At 38.2% G+C, this 22,072-nt stretch overlaps 1 protein-coding gene across 2 annotated transcripts in view; it reads left to right on the plus strand.

Annotated features, from left to right (window-relative positions):
• The window catches only part of PELI1 (pellino E3 ubiquitin protein ligase 1), a 67,919-nt gene extending 51,153 nt beyond the window's left edge, over positions 1-16,766 (plus strand). The window contains exons 2-7 of one of the 2 annotated variants that reach the window (XM_011945309.1): positions 1,084-1,223; positions 4,549-4,678; positions 9,166-9,267; positions 13,016-13,213; positions 13,308-13,496; positions 14,372-16,766. In XM_011945309.1, the coding sequence (XP_011800699.1) occupies positions 1,153-1,223; positions 4,549-4,678; positions 9,166-9,267; positions 13,016-13,213; positions 13,308-13,496; positions 14,372-14,938 (1,257 nt within the window). In that variant the 5' untranslated portion in view covers positions 1,084-1,152 and the 3' untranslated portion in view covers positions 14,939-16,766. The remainder of the gene's footprint in view (positions 1-1,083; positions 1,224-4,548; positions 4,679-9,165; positions 9,268-13,015; positions 13,214-13,307; positions 13,497-14,371) is intronic. The other variant, XM_011945310.1, reaches the window with a different exon arrangement.
• Positions 16,767-22,072: the final 5,306 nt, after the last annotated feature.

The following is a 22,072-nucleotide window of genomic DNA, read 5'->3' on the forward strand; positions in this document are numbered from 1 at the left end:
GAAATCACCTGTCTTCTGTGTCGCTCACGCTGGGAGCTGGAGGCTGGAGCTGTTCCTATTTGGCCATCTTGTGCGCGCCCCCCCCCCCAATTTTGTGTTTTTAGTAGAGACAAGGTTTCTACATGTTGGTCAGGCTGGTCTCAAACCGTCTGCCTCGACCTCCCAAAGTGCTGGGATTACAGGCGTGAACCACTGCACCCAGCCTATGTTTTGTATTGTTTAAATATTGTTCTTGCTAGGATGAGTGATTTTCTGTTAAAACTAGGTATTTTCATATTATGTTCCTAGACTCTGGATATTATCTAAACCTTCTGTTTCCACTGGCTTTTATTGACATTGCTTTGGCAAGGTCATAGGGGGTGCCTCATTACTTCCAGGTGGATGTAGAAGTCAAGGGTCCCTACTCAGCCTCTACTGACGCATCAGGAAGAGGATCCTTCTTGTTTTTGGTGGGTGGGGGGTAGAAGTCTAGCTGACACCACTGGGATGGGTGTTGGGGCATGCCTGGTCTAGCTTAGTCTAGAAGTCTAGCTTGACACCACTGGCTCCCTACTTGGCCTACTTTGACATTGCCCCAGTATGGCATTGGAGCTCCTCACTATGGTTTATGAGCTGGAAGTCAAGGCTCCTCACTTAGCTTTCGTTGGTGTGGGTGGTGGTGGGGCAAAACTGTTCACTGGGTTTGGCTGGAGTGGAGCAGTTACTGTCAAAAGTTTTCCATCTTGCCAGGCTGTCCCTTTCTTGTTTCTTTGGCTAGGGAGAGCAAGCTTTTGTTGTGGCTTTGTCTGTGCCAGTTGGCATTTCTAGGTTGCTGCCTTCTTTAGCTCCGAGTCTGGGATATATTAGGCAAAAGTATTATCTGCTGTATGCTTCTGTAAGTGGAAGTCTTCAAATTTGCCTTTTTTACTCATTTAAACAGTTTTGTAAAATATATAATCATTATTGGGCAAAGTGTCCCATAAAATGTATATACCATGTGATGCTTTGCATAATATTGTGTTCAAGAGGACTGCTGGAAAATAACATCTTTATTTAAACTGAAATGAATTGTTCACATTATTAATGAAAACTTTTCCCCTCTAGGAAATAATGCAAAAGGTGTCCCAAGGCTCCTGACCAGTGAACAAAGATTTGAGAAAGACAGCCAAGCTCATGTTTTCTCCTGATCAAGAAAATCATCCATCTAAAGCACCAGTAAAATATGGTGAACTCATTGTCTTAGGGTAAGGTTTCTCCATTTGATAAGACACACAGTTTAATAATATATGCTAACTTTGGCATCTAGGCTATAAGTACTTTTTTTTGGAATTGGTAGTGTTACCAAATCAGGAAACTCTTTTAATTCTTATATTCATGCTATTGTTTAAAAGCACTCAAATATGACATAAACTTTGTCTCACCCTTACCTGCAAAGAGGGCAAAGTTTCTTAAAGATGAAATGGAAAGTCTGGACATGGTGGCTAACGCCTGTAATCCCAGCACTTTGGGAGGCCAAGGCAGGCAGATTACCTGAGGCCAGGACCAGCCTGGCCAACATGGTGAAACCCCGTCTCTACACAAAACACAAAAATTATCCGGGCGTGGTGGCGCATGCCTGTAATCCCAGCTACCTGGGAGGCTGAGGCAGGGGAATTGCTTTAACCCTGGAGGCAGAGGTTGCAGTGAGCTGAGATTGCGCCACGGTACTCCAGCCTGGGCAACAGAGTGAGACTCTGTCTCAGGAAAAAAAAAAAAAAGATAAAAATGAAATGAAATGAAAAGTGTATTTGTCCACTGTTACAGTCATTCCATTTGTCTTCCCTATCCCATGTTTTGTCTCAGCTGACTTTACCAAAAATTCCCTTTCCCTTGCCTGCTTTAAATCATTTCATGTAGGTTAGTCTTCATTTATTCTTTTGCCCATCTAAGGTAGTTATTGGTTTGTGCTGTACATTTTGGTTAAAGGAGTTGTATATATGTATGGTGACAGCATAATGCCTCTAAAGCCCAGGACCTAGCTACTTGTTAGCTCCTAAAGTAATTTCATCCATGTAACTCACAGAAATAGAGCCTGAAGATTGAGGAATAGATGATTCTGTTATTCCAAATTATTTCAATTTGTTCCACTTAAACTTGTAACTATCAAAGTGGAGACACAGTATTAGCTTTTCTTAACTAGAGATCTCAGAAACTAGAAAATTGCTCATTTTAGGCTGGGTGCAGTGGTTCATACCTGTAATCCCAGCACTTTGGGAGGCCAAGGTGGGTGGATCACCTGAGGTCAGGAGTTCGAGACCAGCCTGGCCAACATGATGAAACCCCATCTTTACTAAAAATACAACAATTAACTGGGCGTGGTGGTGCATTTCTGTAATCCCAGCTACTTGGGAGGCTGAGGCAGGAGAATCACTTGAACCCAGGAAGAGGACGTTGCAGTGAGCCGAGCACTCCAACCAGGGCAACAGGGCGAGACTCCATCTCGAAAAAAATAAGAAAAAAGAAAATTGCTAATTTTATTTTCCCCCTGCTGTTGCTCTGCTTTTGCCTAAAAAGCAACTCGAGATATTGCAGTATGTTTGAGAGTCAGGTTAAAGTGAGAATGTGTTGTTTCAAATGAGAGAGTTAGAGAAACTGGGGAAATCATGTGGAGTTACTGAGCTTGACTAGATGTTAGGAATCTTAGAATCCAGTGCTTGTTCCAGCACTGCTAGCTGTGTGACCTTGGGCACGTCACTGATCCATCCTGGGCTTTAGTTTCCTCCTCTGTAAAAATGACAATTAGACAAGATCTTCTAAGGCCCTTTGAGACTTAAAATTCTTTTCTCAGAAACAAAACTTTAAAAGATGATGAATTTAACATAGTAATTTCAGTATTAGAACTTCAAATCACATAGATTTTAATGGTATCAGTGACAAACAGCTCTTAACTACCAAAAACTTTTCCAGATTAAATTCTTCTAGCAGGAAATTTGAGAGTCATTTGAAGAATAGTTTAAAATTTAGCTTATGGTTTTAAACTGCCAGTCTTAGCCTATAGGTTCCTCAGTTAATCATTAGCAACAGTAATTGTCTCTGTGTCTGGTACTTGGTGTCCTAAAATGCAAATACTTTTTCTTCTCAACCCTCTCGAAGTGAAGCTAGACAAGGTTTCATGCTATTGCTACTTAGAAAAGAGCTTTGAACTACAGGAACACAATGTGGGACTAAAGAGTGAGATCCAGAAGTGGGATGAGTCATGCAACTCAGGGGACAGTAGTTAAGGGGCAGTGAGGAATTGACAGTAGGGCTGGTGGCAACATAAAGCCTAGAACAGCTAAAATAATTATTAGCTAAGGGGCTGTACTTTGGACTTACAGCAAGGCTAGCAACATTACCAAGGGCTTTCTCCAATACAAAGTGTTTTATTTTTTTGTAAAGAGTCAGTGTAGTTTCTATATATGGCAGTCATTGAGTAAAGTCTCTTCTTGCCAGCCACAATTACAGGCCATTTTATAATCACTCCTCCTCCAACCTCAAAACTGTCCCTATTCCCTGCTTCATTTCCCCCTAGATTGACATATGGTAGATCATCAAACCAAAGATTTATCAGGGGGTGGGGGCAGGGGAGGTGGACAGTGAATGAGGAAAGATTATTATTAAGCTACTGCTTATGCCTCAATGAAGCAGTAAAAAATGACATAACCACATGACAAACATACTTAAATTCAAATTCTGGCTTTGCCTGTGTCACTTCAGAATATAATTCTTCTGAGTCTGTTTCCTAACGTGTAAAAATGGGGACAGTGATTTCAATCTGGTAGAATTTTTGCAAGGGTAGATTTAGTGAGGTAATGTGCGTGGGATAACATTCAGTAGTGCCTGGTATATAGTAAACACCCAAATATTTTTATTTTATTTTTAACTTTTTTCCATTGGTTTAGTACTTGCTTACCTTTAGGATGTACGTGTGTCTGTGTGTATGTGTACATGTTATGGAGAAATGTTCATAAGATCTGAAAAACAAAAGTATGTTTACTACTTAGCAAACATGTCTATTGGACAGGTTCTGCTAATATAATGAGAGTGCATTTGTACATTCAGGTAGCTAAGACTTAACAAGTCTAAAAATTCCTTACTTCAAAAGTTCAGCTGTTTAAAGTGTTTGGTTCACAAATAAAGGAGATTGTGTTTTAAACAATACATACTATACTTTTTAAAGGTTGTATTAGCACATGCAAACAATTCACCTTAAAAAAACAGAATGAGTCATAAGGAGTCAGACATGCTATTAATCAGCTCTTAATTATCTTCCATAAAAGAGGGAAGGAAAAAAATAAAGATAACTTGAATCTGTGTATAATCCAAAAGGTTCTCTGTGACTTGGAATGAAGCCAGAAAAAGAATCTCATTTTGTTTCACACACTGGCACCTGGTATGAAGATCAACAGTTGCTGAAAGGAATTTTAAATAATTATAATGTGTTAATAGATAATTAATTGGGAATTGATTCTGCAAGGCAAAGTCAAACATTTGTTTTATAATTGTGCAGTTCTTGCAAGAGATCACCTATACTTTTTTTCCCCCCATCAGGTATAATGGGTCTCTCCCAAATGGCGATAGAGGAAGGAGGAAAAGTAGATTTGCTTTGTTTAAAAGACCTAAGGCAAATGGGGTGAAGCCCAGCACTGTGCATATTGCTTGTACTCCTCAGGCTGCAAAGGTAAAAAAAGCTACATAAATTAACTTGGAGAAATTGAAAGACTTTTATGTGTTGTTTATATTCTCTAGCATTCCCCTCACATTTCTATTTCAGAAATTTCCTTTTGTTTGGATTGGAGAAGAGACTTTGGAGACATGGTATTTGAAAAGCCGCCATATGGAATGGGAATTGGACTTAAAAAAAAAAAAAAAAAAAGACAAACCAGGATCAGTGGGTGGAAATTAGAAGGAAATATTCTCTTTCCTTATTAAAAGAGGTGGGGTGGGGGACAGGGCTTTATCTAGTACCTAGAATTAGGCAGCTGTCTGCCCTGAGAAGTGGAAAGTTCCCACTCTGTTACTAGAGGAGCCTCCCTGGGCTGGATGAAGAATGTGATGTGTAATATGTGTATTCAGGTATTAGAAGCATGTTTGGGTGAGCTAATTTTTAAACTAAGAGTCTACCTAAGATTCTGTGTGTTGGTTGTATTCATTTTTGGTTTATAACTTCATATATTTTAGCATAGTACCTTGCACAAAGTAGACCTCAATAATTATTAAATTGAATCAAAGTTACAAAAGCAATATCCAACTGCATCTACAATATAGCTTCCCCACCCCCAGCCTATTTCATGCTTCTAGCTGCATCGTCTTCTTCTAACAAAATTTCCAGAAGCTGGACCACCATTTCAGGATACTTGGGCTTTTCCTAGAGCGACAGACAAGGAGGGGAAATTTCACATCTTTATATTTTCTGTGAATTTGTCTGTTTCCAATTTTATAACACAGACTTTATGTTGTAAAGAATTTGATATTGTAATGAGCAAATAAGAAAAATTACAAAGAGTTCTTTGACTCCTGGAAGTACCTGTATCTTTAGCTAAGTAGCCCTAGAATGTACATTAATATTATACCATCTGAAGCATATCTTTATAAGTTAAATAAACAAGAGACAGAAAAATTGGCATATGATGTGGTTTTAGGTCACAGCTTCAGTGTCTGAAGGTAACTGGCTTCTCAGCTTTGTTTTATATCCAGTTTGATTTGTGAAAGAATCCTTAGGCCTTGACTAGGACTCCTCTGTTACTGTTTGGGAACCAGTTAGTGCAGAAAGGGGACAGTTTCTTTTTGCTCCTTTGGAGAGAAGGAATATGCTAAGCAGGTGGTGGAAGTAAACCTCAGATTGATTCAATCTGAGGAGCTTCTTATAGTGTCTCCCCCAGGAGTGCTCTTGACATTTTGGGTGTGCCACTTTTTCATTGTTCAGGACTTTCCCACATACTACAGGACATTTAAGGGTCCTTCACCCACAAAATGCCATTTGAGCCTGCAAATCCTCGTAACAGCCAAAAAATGCACAAAATTTTTTCAGATGCCCCTTAGACAGCGAATACTACCTCTGGTTGAAAAGCACTATCAGGGAAAAATTTTTTTTTTTTTTTTTTTTTTTTTTGGAGACGGTGTCTCGCTCTGTCACCCAGGCTGGAGTGCTGTGGCCGCATCTCAGCTCACTGCAAGCTCCGCCTCCCGGGTTCACGCCATTCTCCTGCCTCAGCCTCCCGGGTAGCTGGGACTACAGGCGCCGCCACGTCGCCCGGCTAGTTTTTTGTAGTTTTTAGTAGAGACGGGGTTTCACCGTGTTAGCCAGGATGGTCTCAATCTCCTGACCTCGTGATCCGCCCGTCTTGGCCTCCTAAAGTGCTGGTATTACAGGCTTGAGCCACCGCGCCTGGCCCAGGGAAAATATTTCTAATCCCTACCTCTATAATACCATATTCTGTACTTTTCTTCCTATTTTACTCTGCCATGCCCTCATGTTTTCATTCTTATCTCCTTTTCATCTTTCATCTTTACTAGGCAATAAGAATCTTAGGGATCACAGATTGACCCTTGGCTGGATGCGGTAGCTCACACCTGTAATCCCAGCGCTTGAGAGGCCAAGGTGGGCGGATAACTGGAGCTCAGGAGTTCGAGACCAGCCTGGGCAACATGGTGAAACTCCATCTTCACCAAACACACAAAAAATTAGCCAAGCATGGTGACATGCCCTGAAGTCCCAGCTCCTTGGCAGGCTGAAGTGGGAGGATCACTTGAGCTGTGGAGGCAGAGGCTGCAGTGAGCTGAGATCATGCCACTGCACTGTAGCCTGAGTCACAGAGTGGGACCCTGTCTCAATTTAAAAAAAAAAAAAAGGAAAAAAGATTGACTCTTTCCTCTTTAAATTTTGGAGGAATGTATTTGTGAGGTCATGATGAAAGTTAAGCATTTAGTCTGGCAGTCATCTGGGATGAGTAGGTAAAACCCTGAGTTCTAGACCAGTGAGAACCAAACTTAACTAGACATAGTTTTTATTCTCAGTCTAAGAGTAGGTTTAATAACTAACAAACAAAGATTACAATTTCAAAGCACAAAAAAACCAATGTTTTAAAATCTCTTTAGCCACTAAGAATTAATTTTCAAAATACTGAGTAATTATTTCATTGAAAAGTCAGCTGTTTAACCAGTGGCACATGCCTATTAGTCCCAGCTCCTTGGGAGGCAGAGGCAGGAAGATCACTTGAGCACAGGGTAAAGCTGTAGTGTGCCGTTTTCCTGCCTGTAAATAGCCACTGCACTTCAGCCTCTGCAACATAACGAAAACTGGTCTCTTAAAATGTGTGTGTGTGTGTGTGTGTTTAAAACCTGTAAAACAATTAGATAGTATTTATGAATACCTAAATGTGTAGAAAGAAATATGTAAAACATGCATGTAAATGATCTACACTGCATTCTTGAGGTTGGATACCTCTGTGGAGAAAAGGGAATTGGGAGGGACATGTAGGCAGCCTCGATCGTATCTGTAGTTTAATTCCTTAAAAAAATCAGAAGCAGGCCAGGCACAGTGGCTCACGCCTGTAGTCCCAGCACTTTGGGAGGCCGAGAAGGGTGGATCATGAGGTCAGGAATTCGAGACGAGCGTGGCCAACATGGCAAAACTCCATCTCTACTAAAAATACAAAAATTAGCCGGGCATGGTGGCATGCCACCTTTAATCCCAGCTACTCAAGAGGCTGAGGCAGGAGAATCACTTGAACCTGGGAGGCGGAGGTTTCAGTGAGTTGAGTTAGTGCCACTGCACTCCAGCCTAGGCAGCAGAGTGAGACTCTGTCACAAAAAAAAAAAAAAAATCAGAAGCAAAAGTGGCAGTATTAAGCTTTGATAAAGCTGAGTCGTTAGTATAGTCTCTGTATTTGGAAATAGGGTATTTCTGTCTTCTGTTTGTAGATATTTGGAAATTTGACAACCTTAAAGCTGTTGTTTCAAGGCTTTATCTATTACAGATTAGCTGCAAATTGAAACTAAGTAAAAGCTTATGATGCCAAACTTCTAATTAAGAAGGATTTTTTCATTCAGCTTCTTTGCTGTATATAATTATTCTCTTCTTTGTGTCTATTTTCTTTTTATGCAGCCCATTTCTACTTCCTTTGTGTGATGACTAGATTTTTCCCCTTCTTTGATATTATCTTCAACTCATATACATAGAAAACACTTGAAAACAAAACTGAAAAGTTCTTTTTAGCAATGTTTTTAGTTTGAGATAAAGTCAGAAACACAGTCATAAGCATTACATCCCTTTCCTTTGGTAATGTTTAATCATTCTATGAATGTTTCTTTTGTTTTTTAAAGAATTTTTTCTTTTATCTCCTGGGACCAAATCCCAAATGCATTTTACTGTATCTTACCCAGCATATGGCAAACATTTGTCATCTGTAGAGTCACAAAATGGTTAGAAAACCAGTTAACTTGGCTTATGAGTGAACTTTATAGCTCTCTGAATGACTTCAAAAATAAAATTCCTCTTATTTTGCAAGATTTTGCATTTTCTTCTTATCAGAGCAGTACTGTTGTTTTCTGTTTTTACGTGGGATTTGGTTTTGATTGTTTTATAATTTAAAATAATAAGGGAATGTAGTGGTTTGATAAAAGAAAATTATGGGCCAGGCGCAGTGGCTCACGCCTGTAATCCTAGCACTTTGGGAGGCTGAGGCGGGTGGATTGCCTTAGCTCAGGAGTTCAAGACCAGCCTGGGCAACATGGTGAAATGCCGTCTCTACTAAAAATACAAAAAAAATTAGGCCGGATGGCAGCATGCACCTGTAGTCCCAGCTGCTTGGGAGGCTGAGGCAGGAGAATCACTTGAACCCGGGAGGCGGAGGTTGCAGTGAACCGAGATCGCACCACTGCACTCCAGCCTAAGCGACAGAACAAGACTCCATCTTTAAAAAAAAAAGAAAGAAAGAAAATTATGTTTTTACTCTGTAACTGCTTCTGAATATTCTTCAATACTCCATTCAACCCAAGAAACTACTGTCACAACTGACAGGAGTTATTAACCTCTCTAAATTTCAGGGGGAAAATATATAAGTATGTCATGTATTTGATAAATAGTTTTCCCTTTTTTTAATGAAAAGATTATCTGATTGGATTGACCTGCCTACTAATTTTTGCTATTAACTTTTTCATTCTTAGGCAATAAGCAACAAGGACCAGCATAGCATATCATATACTTTATCTCGGGCCCAGACTGTGGTGGTTGAATATACTCATGACAGCAACACCGATATGTTTCAGGTATTATAACATCTAAAATTTTTTTTCTTAAAAAACAAAAAAGTTAAAAATCTATTGGTGTGTTTTGCTGAGATCAGATAAAGGATTATCATATATTTATATTGTATTTTATTAAAATATAGATTGATTGCTAACCCTCATAAATAGAAGTCAGTCTAGCACAGTTGAGATAGGCTCCGGAATAAGAATTACTGGTAAATATTACATAGCCATTATATGCTTCAGTTTCCTTCTCTGTAAAGTGCAGATAATAGACTCTCCCCTATGACTGTTAAGAGGCTTAAATGATCTAGTACAGGTACTCAGCGCTGTGCCAGGTACTTAGTAAAGACACTTAGTGAATAGTAGCTATTATCCAAAAAAGAAAACAATAAATATTCTGCACACATTTATGACTTTTTCTACCACTACCTCCCACCTTCCTCTCTAGGCAATAAACAATCCAGGCACTTGCTAACTATTTTATTATCTATGTGAAATCAAACCTTTTTCTCAGCACATATTTGGTCAGTGCTACTCATGCAATAAAAGTATTTTTCTCTTACTTTTTGTACCAATCCAGTGCTGATATTTTTGTAAACTGGTAGATTTTAGGACAGTCGATTCCAAAGATGTAAATAGAATCCTTGATCTTCTCCCGTAATATTGAGCTCTCCAAAGCTTAGGCTTTTTAAAAACAAACTTACGTAGAACATAAATTATCTGATAATGTTGCTTTTATAATTATTGTCACATGGACTTTTCCATTTTTCTTTATTTTACAAGGCAAATAAAAGTGAAAAGGCCTGGAAATATATTTAATTTCAGTCAATAGTGAAATATTTCTTTGAAGTCACTCCCTCTGCTCAACCCTTTTAATGAGATGAGATACTGAATTTCTTTTCTCTAGTTAATATTAGAATGTGGGCATTTGTGTTTTCCTCTCTTTTACCAAAAATAAATTACATCTTTAATGAAGATTAACGTTTAGATCCAAGAAAAACCTAACACAAAGCTTTAGGATGATTTTTTACATTTTGTTTCACTGACAAGCAGTGAAAATGAATGAGCTTAGCTTTTTTAAAAATCGAGGTGCTACTAGGCCTGTAGTCTCAGTTACTCAGGAGGCTGAGGTGGGAGGATAGCTTGAGGCCAGCCTGGGCAACATAGTGAGACTTTGTCTCTTTAATAAAATATAGATAAATATGTGTGTGTGTGTGTGTGTGTGTGTGTGTGTGTGTCTCCAAAAGATATTTGGTCACAGGCTAGAATTTTAGCTTCAGAAAGTACCTTATATTTTTTTGTTTACCGCTTATCTTTTGTAGATGAAGTTAACTGAAATCTTGTGAGTTAATGATGATAAAGTTACTTGAGGGCAAAACTGAAATTAAACCAGGCATCCTGAATTCTGAAACAATGTCTTCACCATCTAATGAAGGCCCTTAAATAAGTTTTAACATTTTGAGTTTTGTCTTTTTCATAAAGTAGAGAATTTTTCCCAGTATCATAAACTGATTATATCCTTTCTACAGGTATTATACCTTTGGAAAATCCAAACATTTCTGCATCAAAAAGACTGTGATGTATCAGAAACTACCTTGATAAACTAGCCAGTCTTTGAGGAATTGTATTAGAAACATTCTAGGATTGTCTACCCTGTAAACTGAACAAGAACATTTGTTGTTCAAGTCATCAGATGTTCCAACTCTATGTGTTGTTTGGCACTATGAAGTAAGGGAGACATTACAAGCTGATTACATGCCTAGGTGCTGTACTGACCCTCTAAATTTTAAGCACATTGATTGTGTTGAAGAAAGATGGAGAAGAGACTATACTGGTGTCTTTTCATGTAGATCTTTTTATCAGGTTAAGTACAATTTTTGCCAGCAACCAGTAGAAAAAAGCATTCTAGCAAAAGAGATGGCAAAGAAGAAGTACACAGTATGGTAAAAGATTGATGAATGAGCTACTTGTAGCTAGTATACACAAATAGCAGGAAATTTGGCTGGATTGGTAGATGGGAGGCAAATCTTGAGTCAGTTTCTATTATCAGAAATAATAAACTACAAATTTTGGATAAGCTATAAGGAACCATTGAGTTTTCTCATGAGGGTGAGGGAGAGTAACAAAAGAGCTGTATTTTTAATGCTAATAATAGCAGTTAGAAAGGGGAAGAATTAGTAACAATCAGATTTTGGCATCTGATCACATTCATGGTGTTTTTTTTCCCTTTATAGATACTTAAGTTTCTTCCTTCTCATTGTCATTACAAATATTGCTTCAGTGTCTTAAATAGTCTCTTCCAAGACCAAGTTGAAATGTTAGCTCTCTGGAACAGTCTTTTTCCAAATAAGTGCTACTTCTGTTGATTCTGGGTATTAGTTCAATCCTTGGCCTATATCTTTTAGCCTTTAAAGAGCCTTTGTGTTTGGGGAAATATTTTTAGTTTCAAAGATCTGAGGCCATTTAAGATATGTTTATTTTTAAGAATAAAGAAAAGGAATATCCAATCCTGTATTTGTTAACTAGTTTCCCTCTAAAACTATCCAATCTAAATATAAAGACTTTATACTTGACAATTGGACAAAAACACTAAAGACGTTTATCTGAAAGTGTGCTGATATGAGGAACTTAAGGCTAAAATATGTAACGAGTAAGAGTCTTTATCTTTGTAGAGGGTCAGTATTTTTTCTCAGTACCCACATTCTTCAATTTTATGATACTACTTTATAACAGATACATTCATGAACTGATAATTTCCAAATGTTTGCTTTAAAGTCCCGTGACACTTGTGACTATTGTCATCTACCCATTGATTTCCTTTTTTCTTTTCAGCTTTGAAAATGCAATTAACTTATTAACTAGCTAGTACCTCTGAAGATGTTTTGAAATCTCTGACACCTCACCCATCCAGAACTCTTATCTGGGAGCCTTGTCTCTCTGAAATATCCCCAAGAACCAGGAAGAGTATATATATAAAATAAATGCCACAAAGTTGATGCAGTGAAATTCCTTTTCTATGCTCCCTAGAGAATCCCTTAGGCTCTCACCAGAACCTTTTGAAATACTTTTCTCTGAAGTAGGTTATTTGATTTCTCAAACCATAACAGAGTAAGACTAGCCAGTTAAAAGAGGGGCTTGTTTCTGGATACAGGCTTGACCAAAAACAAGGAGTGATAGCTGACAACCTGGCAGAAAAAAAACAGGAAAATATATGAAGTATACATAAGACCTCAAAGCAAGGCTATGTAAGCCCTTGACATAAGGATCAGCAGTCTTGTATACCTCTTATAGCACCTGAAGACATCACTGCATTTCAGCTTAATGTAAATGGTATTTATAGTGTAATGTTCTGCAGTCATCCTAAAATATTTACTTATATATGTTCACTATATTCTGTTAAATAAATAGAATATCTCTTTAAATATCTCTAAAGAGAAGAAATCTACATGATACACATATTTCCATCCAAAAGGGTTAAAATTAAAATCTGCAGCCATCTAGAAATTTCAGCCGTTCCTGAACTCTTCATTTCCTGAGGGTTTCGTATATTGTTGTAAGTTCTCATTTAATTCCACGCTCTACGTGATTACTTCATCAGAGACAGTCTGATTAGTTTTCAAGAGTATAGATGCCCCCAACGGTAAGTATGGTAAGCTTCAACTTTAGAAATTTCAGAGGCCTAATGTTTTCTCCTTATTGTGCCTTTCTTGAATGAATTTTCCACTGTGTTCTTTGAATGGGTTTATAGATATTTTTTTTCCCTCAGATTGGCCGGTCGACTGAAAGCCCCATTGATTTTGTAGTAACTGACACAGTTCCTGGAAGTCAAAGTAATTCTGATACACAGTCAGTACAAAGTACTATATCAAGATTTGCCTGTAGAATCATATGTGAACGGAATCCTCCCTTTACAGCACGGATTTATGCCGCAGGATTTGACTCATCAAAAAACATCTTTCTTGGGGTAAAAAGCTTTTTTCTAAATGATGCTTTCTTTTATACTAGCTTTCATTCCAAATTACACATAATTGGAAGCTCACTTCTATTATTTCTACTAGGAGAAGGCTGCCAAATGGAAGACATCAGATGGGCAGATGGATGGTTTGACCACTAATGGTGTTCTTGTGATGCATCCACGCAATGGGTTCACAGAAGACTCCAAGCCTGGAATATGGAGAGAAATATCGGTGTGTGGAAATGTATTTAGCCTGCGTGAAACCAGATCAGCTCAGCAGAGAGGAAAAATGGTAAATACTGAATGGCATTTTCTTAATTAGCTACAATAAACACATAGGATGAGTTGAACTGAATGCATTACATACGTTCCAGAAAACTCTTAAATCTGTTGCCAACGCAGAATACTAAGACTATCAAACACTGACTACCAAATTCTATATTAGAGGTCAGTATGTTAATATTTCATTTAGTAGCTGGGCACGGTGGCTCACACCTGTAATCCCAGCACTTTGGGAGGCCGAGGCGGACAGATCACCTGAGGTCAGGAGTTTGAAACCAGCCTGACCCACATGGAGAAACCCTGTCTCTACTAAAAATGCAAAATAAGCTGGACATGGTGGCGCATGCCTGTAATCCCAGCTACTCGGGAGGCTGAGGCAGGAGAATCACTTGAACCCAGAAGGTGGAGATTGTGGTGAGCCGAGATCGCGCCATTGCACTCCAGCCTGGCAATAAGAGCAAAACTCTGTCTCAAAAAAAAAAAAAAAAAATTGGTAAACTCTGAAAGTTTATTCTTCTGTCATATCATGTTAATATACTTTAAAACCTAAGCTTTCTTAAACTAAACAGCACTCTGATCTTTTCAGCCATCTGTGTATCTTTGACCATATTTTACCTCATTAAAAATATTAGACTTACTGATTAGCCAGGTGTTTTAATCATAAGTTGTCTTTACCATAAGGCCAAAAAGAAATATGTTAATGTTTGATATTTTATCCTTGATTTTCAAACTTACATTTTTGATAACTACTGTCCGTTTCGTAAATATTTAGTGAAAATCCTAGGAAATCTCATTTCTTGAGTAAGGAGTACTTAAAACCAAAACGCTTATGTAAAAATCCAAAACAGAGTGGTGAATATGTTTTTCAACTCTTGTGTTCTCTAGGTGGAAATTGAAACCAATCAGTTACAAGATGGCTCGTTAATTGACCTCTGTGGTGCAACATTGCTATGGCGTACTGCAGAAGGCCTTTCCCACACTCCTACTGTGAAGCATTTGGAGGCTTTAAGACAGGAAATCAATGCAGCACGACCTCAGTGCCCTGTAGGGTTCAACACACTAGCATTTCCTAGTATGAAGAGGAAAGATGTTGTAGATGAAAAACAACCATGGGTATATCTAAACTGCGGCCATGTACATGGCTATCATAACTGGGGGAACAAAGAAGAACGTGATGGAAAAGATCGTGAATGTCCTATGTGTAGGTCTGTCGGTCCCTATGTTCCTCTGTGGCTTGGATGTGAAGCTGGATTTTATGTGGACGCCGGCCCTCCAACCCATGCGTTTAGCCCGTGTGGGCATGTGTGTTCAGAAAAGACAACTGCCTATTGGTCCCAGATCCCGCTTCCTCATGGTACTCATACTTTTCATGCAGCCTGTCCCTTTTGTGCACATCAGTTGGCTGGTGAACAAGGCTACATCAGACTTATTTTTCAAGGACCTCTAGACTAACAGACCATTGTCCTCCAGGACTACATTATAAATTTATAAGCTAAGTGAGTTGGGTTTTCAAACCTGTTGTCCACGTCACAGTTTTTCTGCTCTGGTCATTTGCATTAAGATGAAGAATTTTTTAAAACATTTATAATAAATAGCAATTTCTGAGCAAAAATCTGGGAAACTCAAGCAAAGGAATTACTGAAAGTATCAGTATTCTGAATTCTGAGTTTTGAAAATATATTTTGAGGAGAAAAAGACATAGTCTAATTTGATGCCTTCCTTTTAGTGTTTTTGAATCACCCATCCTCAGTGCTGAAATTGTTTTGTATAACTGAGGGTACTGTTGGTTCAAACTATGTTAGTTTACAGTTTGTTGCAAACGTTGTAAAATACAGCAACATGTATATTAACTTTTTTCTATTTTACGTTAGAATGTTCTTGATAGAGTAGCATGGTAACGATGGTGTCACACCCTTGGTGTGAATGGTAGCTTAGTGAGCACACCTAGCTCAAGGATTTGCAAAGTTAGGAAGAAGGACAAGAGAACCACCCCAATCTAAATATGGAATTTGGTAAATTAGAATACTTTGTAATTTGTAAGACCAAATTCATATTAATTACCATTGTGTGAAAGGTGTTTGTTTTTAACCACATTAAAGATAATCAGGAAGGATTTTTTCTTAATGTTTCTCTCGAGTGTAGTACTATAACAAAAACTTAATGCTAAGAAACATTTTATATGCTCCTTTGAATATGCAATTTAATCTAGATTATCTATTTTTCTCCCATGATAACTAATCTGTTTTTAGTATCAGCAGCATTTGGCAAGTTTATTTTTTTGGATATAAACTGTGGTTCATCTGTTCACTGTTCCTAGAAAAAAATCATTCCCATAAGAAAAAGTATAAATTAGCAAGAAAGGAGAGTGACTTGATTTGCTTTTGGAAAAAGAAATGCTTAATTAATTATTCTGTATTTGGCCTTATTCAGGCATAAGGAAATCTAGAGATCTAAGGGGTTGAATGACAATAGTGCCCCCCTTTCTAGCAGACCAGCCTTAACTCTGGGTTTGAACCCTAAGGAGATTGCCACAGTGAGACTTAAGTAAATGTTTGGTTGGCAGATGAGCACCAATGACTGCAGTGTGGAGTGACGCACTGCATGGTCTGTTTATTCTCTAATTCCAATATGTCTTTTGCTTCCAAAAGCAAGAACGAGTTTCTTCTCTCCCCTCCTTCCCACCCTTTTTTCAAAGGCACCACAAGTATAGACAGTTGCACTACATCAAATCTGTTTTTGACACTTGTAGAAACCAGTACACTTTTAGATTAGACAGTATCTTTTTTTAATATTTTGATTTGTTTTCCTTTAGTTTGAAAAGTTGTATAATACTTAATTGACTGTAGCAGAGTTTTATATATGTTAGCATAGCTTTAATTTATCCTCTTACAAAACTGTTCTGAATTTTCTTTTGGTTTTTAAAAAACAAAACTTTTTGGTTAGAAGCCATGAACTATTTTATTTTACTTCAACTGTCAAAACTTCCTTGTTTTTAAAAATGATCATTTGGGTTCACTCAGGAAATGCATGTCAGGAACTTGTATTATAAGTTTATTAGTTGTGATGTATCAGTAACTGCTGTTACCCCTTTTTCAAAGAAATATAATTGATTTTGAAGTTTTCTAGATTGTCACATGCTTTGTGACTAATGCAAGAAAGCAAGTCTTGTGTTGTATTTGTTCTAGTCATTTCTATTCAGGCTATATATTGTAGCTTAATTTTTATTTGCCATTAATTTATTTAAACTAAGTAAATACTTTTCAAAATAGGTATTTGAATTTGTCTCTGTGAGTTCATTTGTGCATAATCGAGAATGATTAATGAGAAGTGAAAACTGTGGACAACTCTATTCCACACTCCAAAAATACTCAGTTGAAACAGATGAAGAGTTTGCATTTAATGTAACACTTTAAAGTCTCTGGTTCTTTTTGAAAAGCATCTCTTATTAATAAAGAAACTTTGTTAGTGGTTGAATAATTGAGGACTTGTCTAAGTTAAGCCTTGCTAGGGAGTTGGCACCTGTAAGTTGCATGTTAGACTATTTAAATAGTGCCTTCATAACCATAAAAGTTTCACGCCCTTCCTAAAGCTGCCTGCATTTTCTTCTAACAGGTAAAGACAATTTCTTCTAACAGGAAAAAACCTGGCTCATTTTCTATCACATTCAAGTTTTGAAAACTCAGGCAATGTAAATGATCAGTTGGGTGTTTGCTGTTCAAGCATTTTGAATACTGGATCTGTTATTTTGCCATGGCCTAATAGCACACTTTTACTTGTAAGTACTCAGTTGTGTTAAGGGAATGTCAGTATTCTGGCCAAGGAGGAGAAAAAGTTGTATTTAGGTCTCCCCAAGAAATCACTCTCAAGAAAGATAATCTTTATGGCTTAACTCTTTTATCAAAGTAATCTTCATATTTAAATACTACTTAATTTGTTCAAGGAATTAAATTTCCCTTTATCTAACATGGTAGGGTAATGAAGCAAGACATGAAGGGCAGCCATTCGGACATCGGAGTTCTTTTGCTAGGTTATCCTCTTGCAGCCTTCTTCACTCTCTTCCCTCATGTAAAAGTCTTCCAGTACATGTAAAGCAGGGTAGGAATAAATAAAGTATGTAATTACTTCTTTTTTTTTTTTTTTTGAGACGGAGTCTCGCTATGTCGCCAGGCTGGAGTGCAGTGGCGCCATCTCGGCTCACTGCGACCTCTGCCTCCTGGGTTCAAGCCATTCTCCTGCCTGAGCCTCCCAAGTAGCTGGGACTACAGGCGCCACCATGCTCAGCTAATTTTTGTATTTTTAGTACAGACGAGGATTCACCATGTTGTCCAGGATGCTCTCAATTTCCTGACCTTGTGATCCACCCACCTTGGTCTCCCAAAGTGCTGGGATTACTTCTAACATTTGAGTGTCCCACTTCACTCTTCCCTTCTGACCCAGACTGAGGGCACTGGTGAAAGTCCACTTGTTATGTCTCTAAGGTTATAAGATCAACATAATTCTAATACTTTGGCCCTTCATTGCAGTGGATCGTCTTGTGCTACCACTTTTTTGTTGTTGTTTAAGACAGGGTCTTGTTCTCTTGCCCATGCTGGACTGCAGTGGTGCGATCACAGCTCACCACAGCCTCAACCTCCCAGGCTCAAGCAATTCTTCCACCTCTACCTCCTGAGTAGCTGGGACTACAGATACACACCACCATTCCTGGCTAATTTTTTTCATCTTCAGTAGAGACACGGTCTCACTAGATTTCCCAGGCTGGTCTCAAACTCCTGCTCTTAAGCAATCCTCCTGCCTCAGCCTCCCAAAGTGCTGGGATTACAGGTGTGAGCCACCATACCCTGCTGTGCCACCGCACTTTAGAGACCACTGGTTAATAAACCTGTGTTCCATTCCATTCTCTTTTTTTCTCTAAGCACCTATAGCAAATCAGAACAGCAAAACTCTACATCACTGAACTCTGTTACTCTATGTCACCCCCACTTTCAGAATTACTCTAATATAAATATTCTTTAATGTTTTGTCCTCAAATTTTTTCTACTCTTTTTTTTTTTTTTTTTTTTTTGAGACGGAATTTCATTCTGTCACCCAGGCTGGAGTGCAGTGGTGTCATCTCGGCTCACTGCAACCTCCACCTCCTGGGTTCAAGCAGTTCTTCCTGCCTCAGCCTCCCCAAGTAGCTAGGATTACAGGTGACTACCACCACACCTGGCTAATTTTTGTATTTTTGGTAGAGATGGGGTTTTGCCATGATGTTGGTCAGGCTGGTCTTAAACTCCTGGACTAAAGTGATCCGCCCACCTCAGCCTCCTAAAGTGCTGGAATTACAAGCGTGAGCCACTGCGCCTTGCCTCTCCTTTCTTAAAACAGATTTTTGTATACCCACTGTGCACGAAGCCCTGTCCTAAACTAGGTGATACAGGAAAAAAAAAGATCCCTGCCTTCATCATGTTTGTATTTTAGTGGACAAGATAGAAATGAGCAAGAAAAAGTAAATATGTATATATGTACAATATGATAGATAGTGAACTGTGCTGAGGGGGCAAATAAAGTAGAAAGAGGAGATGCAGATGCAAAATGTCATGCTGGGGCAGGAGAAGTAGTGTTTGTAATATCAAACAGGAAGGCCAGGGAAAGCCCCACTGGGATGGTGGTATTTGAATAAAGCTCTAAAAGAGCTGAAGAGAGAAGGGAGTGGCCACTTAGAGGAGCATTTAGGCAGAGAGCTCTACAAGGCCCTTAAAAAGGCCCTGAAATAGCATGTCTGGGATATTTCTACAATAGCAAAGAAGCATGTGATGCCAAGTGGTATGAATCAAGGAAGAATAGCAGGTAAGGTTAAAGAAGTAAAATGACAGAATTTAAGTGAGAGATAGGGATGACAATAGATTTTGGAGAGACCCCTGGGATTTATCGCTTTAATTCTGAATGAGATTGGGACACGAGGGTTTTGAGCAGGTGAGTGACTTGATGTGACATATTTTAATAGGATCTGAGTACACTGAAGGTAGGATCAGGGAAAGCATTGCAGTAATCCTGGAGATAAACCATGGTTTGGATAAAGTGGTGGCAGTGGAGGTGGTTTGAAAAGTGATCAGATTCTGAATGTGTTTTAAAGGCAGACCTGACAGCATTTGCTAGCAGATCAGCTACAGGGTTTGAAAGACAAAAGAGGGATCAAGGATGACTCCACTCAATCAGCCTCAGCAACTAGAAGGATGGAACTGCCATTTGTTGAAGCAGAGATTATAGGAAGAACCTTTTAGGGGATGAGGCGCACTGATGGAGGAATCAGGAACGCAGTCCTGAGTATTAGACTGAGTCAGCTGTTAGACAAGACATTTGCCAAAGGAAGGACATCTCCACTATCAACTACTATCAAAGTTCTCAACCATTATGATCAGTGTTCTCTATATACCCCACGCTAGCTTAGAAACTGATTAATGCTGAGTTTCCTTTCATTGAAGAGAGTTGGGACACCTCTCATGTTTCTCTCTTTGCTTTGGCTTCCTTCTAAGGAAATGAAGTTTTGTTTTCAACTATAATCGTTTCATTTAGCCAAAGTATTCTGATAAAGTTTTTCTTCCTCCTCACCATGTACACCTTTTTCCTTGGTTCTTGCCTTTAAAAAAAAAAAAAAAAGTCTTCAATTTTCTTGAATATTAGTATTTTGCTGCTTCAAATCTTTTTTGGCAGTGGCAGAGCACAGGTTGTGCTTTGCTTTTAAAGTTTTTGAAAAAATATTTGAGTGCTTATGGAAAACAGAATTCTTAAACCTGTAAGTCCAGATTTTAGTGTCCAATTTCCCTGAAGGAATTAGGCCTGTATTTGATAATTATCAACAAAAAACAGTAATAAGGTCAAAAGTTTTCCTAATAATCACCATAAAATACCATGTCCATACATTGTGTTAGATGATGCAATAGGAATGCTGGGTTCTTTAGGTTAACATTAAATTGTCAACTCAGCTATGTGTGTGAATAGTAAGCCATAGCATACAAGCATTCCTCACAGCAAACATGTGCGTGTTTGCTGTGTGTCAAGCACTATTCTAAATGCGCCCTCCTAGGAATATTACTGCTATTTTAAAAATCAAAACATCCCCGTGAGGAAGGAACTGTTACATCCATTTTACAATGGAAACCAGCCATAGCAAAGTAACTTGCCAAAGATTCACGTGTCTTTTAAATGGGGAACTTGGAATTTGAACTTTGGAAGTCTCACCCAATTTGTGTGTACACAACCGCCACATTTTGCTGCTTCCCCATTTCAATGATGGAACACATTGAAGGAATTCTTTTGCGAGTTGGTAAATAAGTATGATTTCTGGCACATGATACATGTTCAAAAACTATTGGATGATTGGAGAAAACTGAGAACTCTGGTCCTTTAAGCTACTTAATACTGAGTAGAAGCATTAACAAAAATAGAAAAATAAAGGTTATGTACAAGCTCTTTATTTGATCAGAAAATATGCTTTCATCGGCTGAAAAATAGGAAGGAAAAAGGTGAAGATACTAGAAAAAGTGGCACTAACTGGAAAGTTGACAAGGCAACAAGAAGAAAATCGATGGTGCCAGGATAGAACAAAAGGATTACCCTGGAAAAAAGAGAAGAAATACCAGTGATAGCCAAAAAGGATGTCATCCAGACATTCAAATTTTTAAGAACCTATTTTGATGAGGAAAGGCAAAACAAGCAGCCAATATTTAAAGGGATAATTAAGATTTCCTGGAGTTGTATTATATTGTATTACTGCATAACTATTAATAAAAATTATAAAATATAAACTAGAGAGGATATTGGACATCAAGTTACAGATGAGGAAATGAAGGCCAAGATGAACTGATTACTGATTGACAGATCTGGTATTAGAACTTCCATGCCTATGTCTATCCTCATACTTTGATTAGCATAAACTTGAGTCACCAAGACTCAGTTATATTTCCATGTTTTGTTTGTTGAAGCAGAGGTAAGAACATTGCATTTTAAGTTTTTGTTTTTAAATTATAAGTGTCTGCAGAGTAAAACTATCAACTCTTGTTGTCATGTAAACAATGATTCCCCCAAATGTAAGGAATGATCTGCTTCAGATTTCATTTAACTAAAGGCTGCCTAGTTTGGAAATGAAAGACAAAAGCAGGGAAAGAGAATCAAGAGTTGTGCAGTAGACTCACTTACAGTCCTTTGGTACGCTATATAAATCATTATAAATCATTCAGCTAATATATGAGTGCTCATTCAGGCACAAGGATCTTACTTTACTCTTCTATTTGTTATGGAGTTAGGACAGTTGTTTTACATACCATACCTCTGCAGTAATGCAATGCATTCAGATACTGTTCACTTTCAATTGACTTCTTTGTCAAATGACCTTTGGGAAATTAGTTATTTGAAATGGAGATGGTAATGTCTCATTAAAATGTTAAAATTACTATACTATCAACCAATTCAAAAAATCTTTCTCAATTCACAAAGTAGTTGAACAATAGTAACCTGAACCATAGTAACCATAAAGTTGTCTAAATTTGGGGCCAGGTGCGGTGACTCATGCCTGTAATCCCAGCACTTTGGGAGGCCAAGACAGGG

This window comes from Colobus angolensis, unplaced genomic scaffold (genome assembly GCF_000951035.1).
Source record: "Colobus angolensis palliatus isolate OR3802 unplaced genomic scaffold, Cang.pa_1.0 Scaffold24, whole genome shotgun sequence".
In the NCBI taxonomy this organism is placed as follows: domain Eukaryota; kingdom Metazoa; phylum Chordata; class Mammalia; order Primates; family Cercopithecidae; genus Colobus; species Colobus angolensis.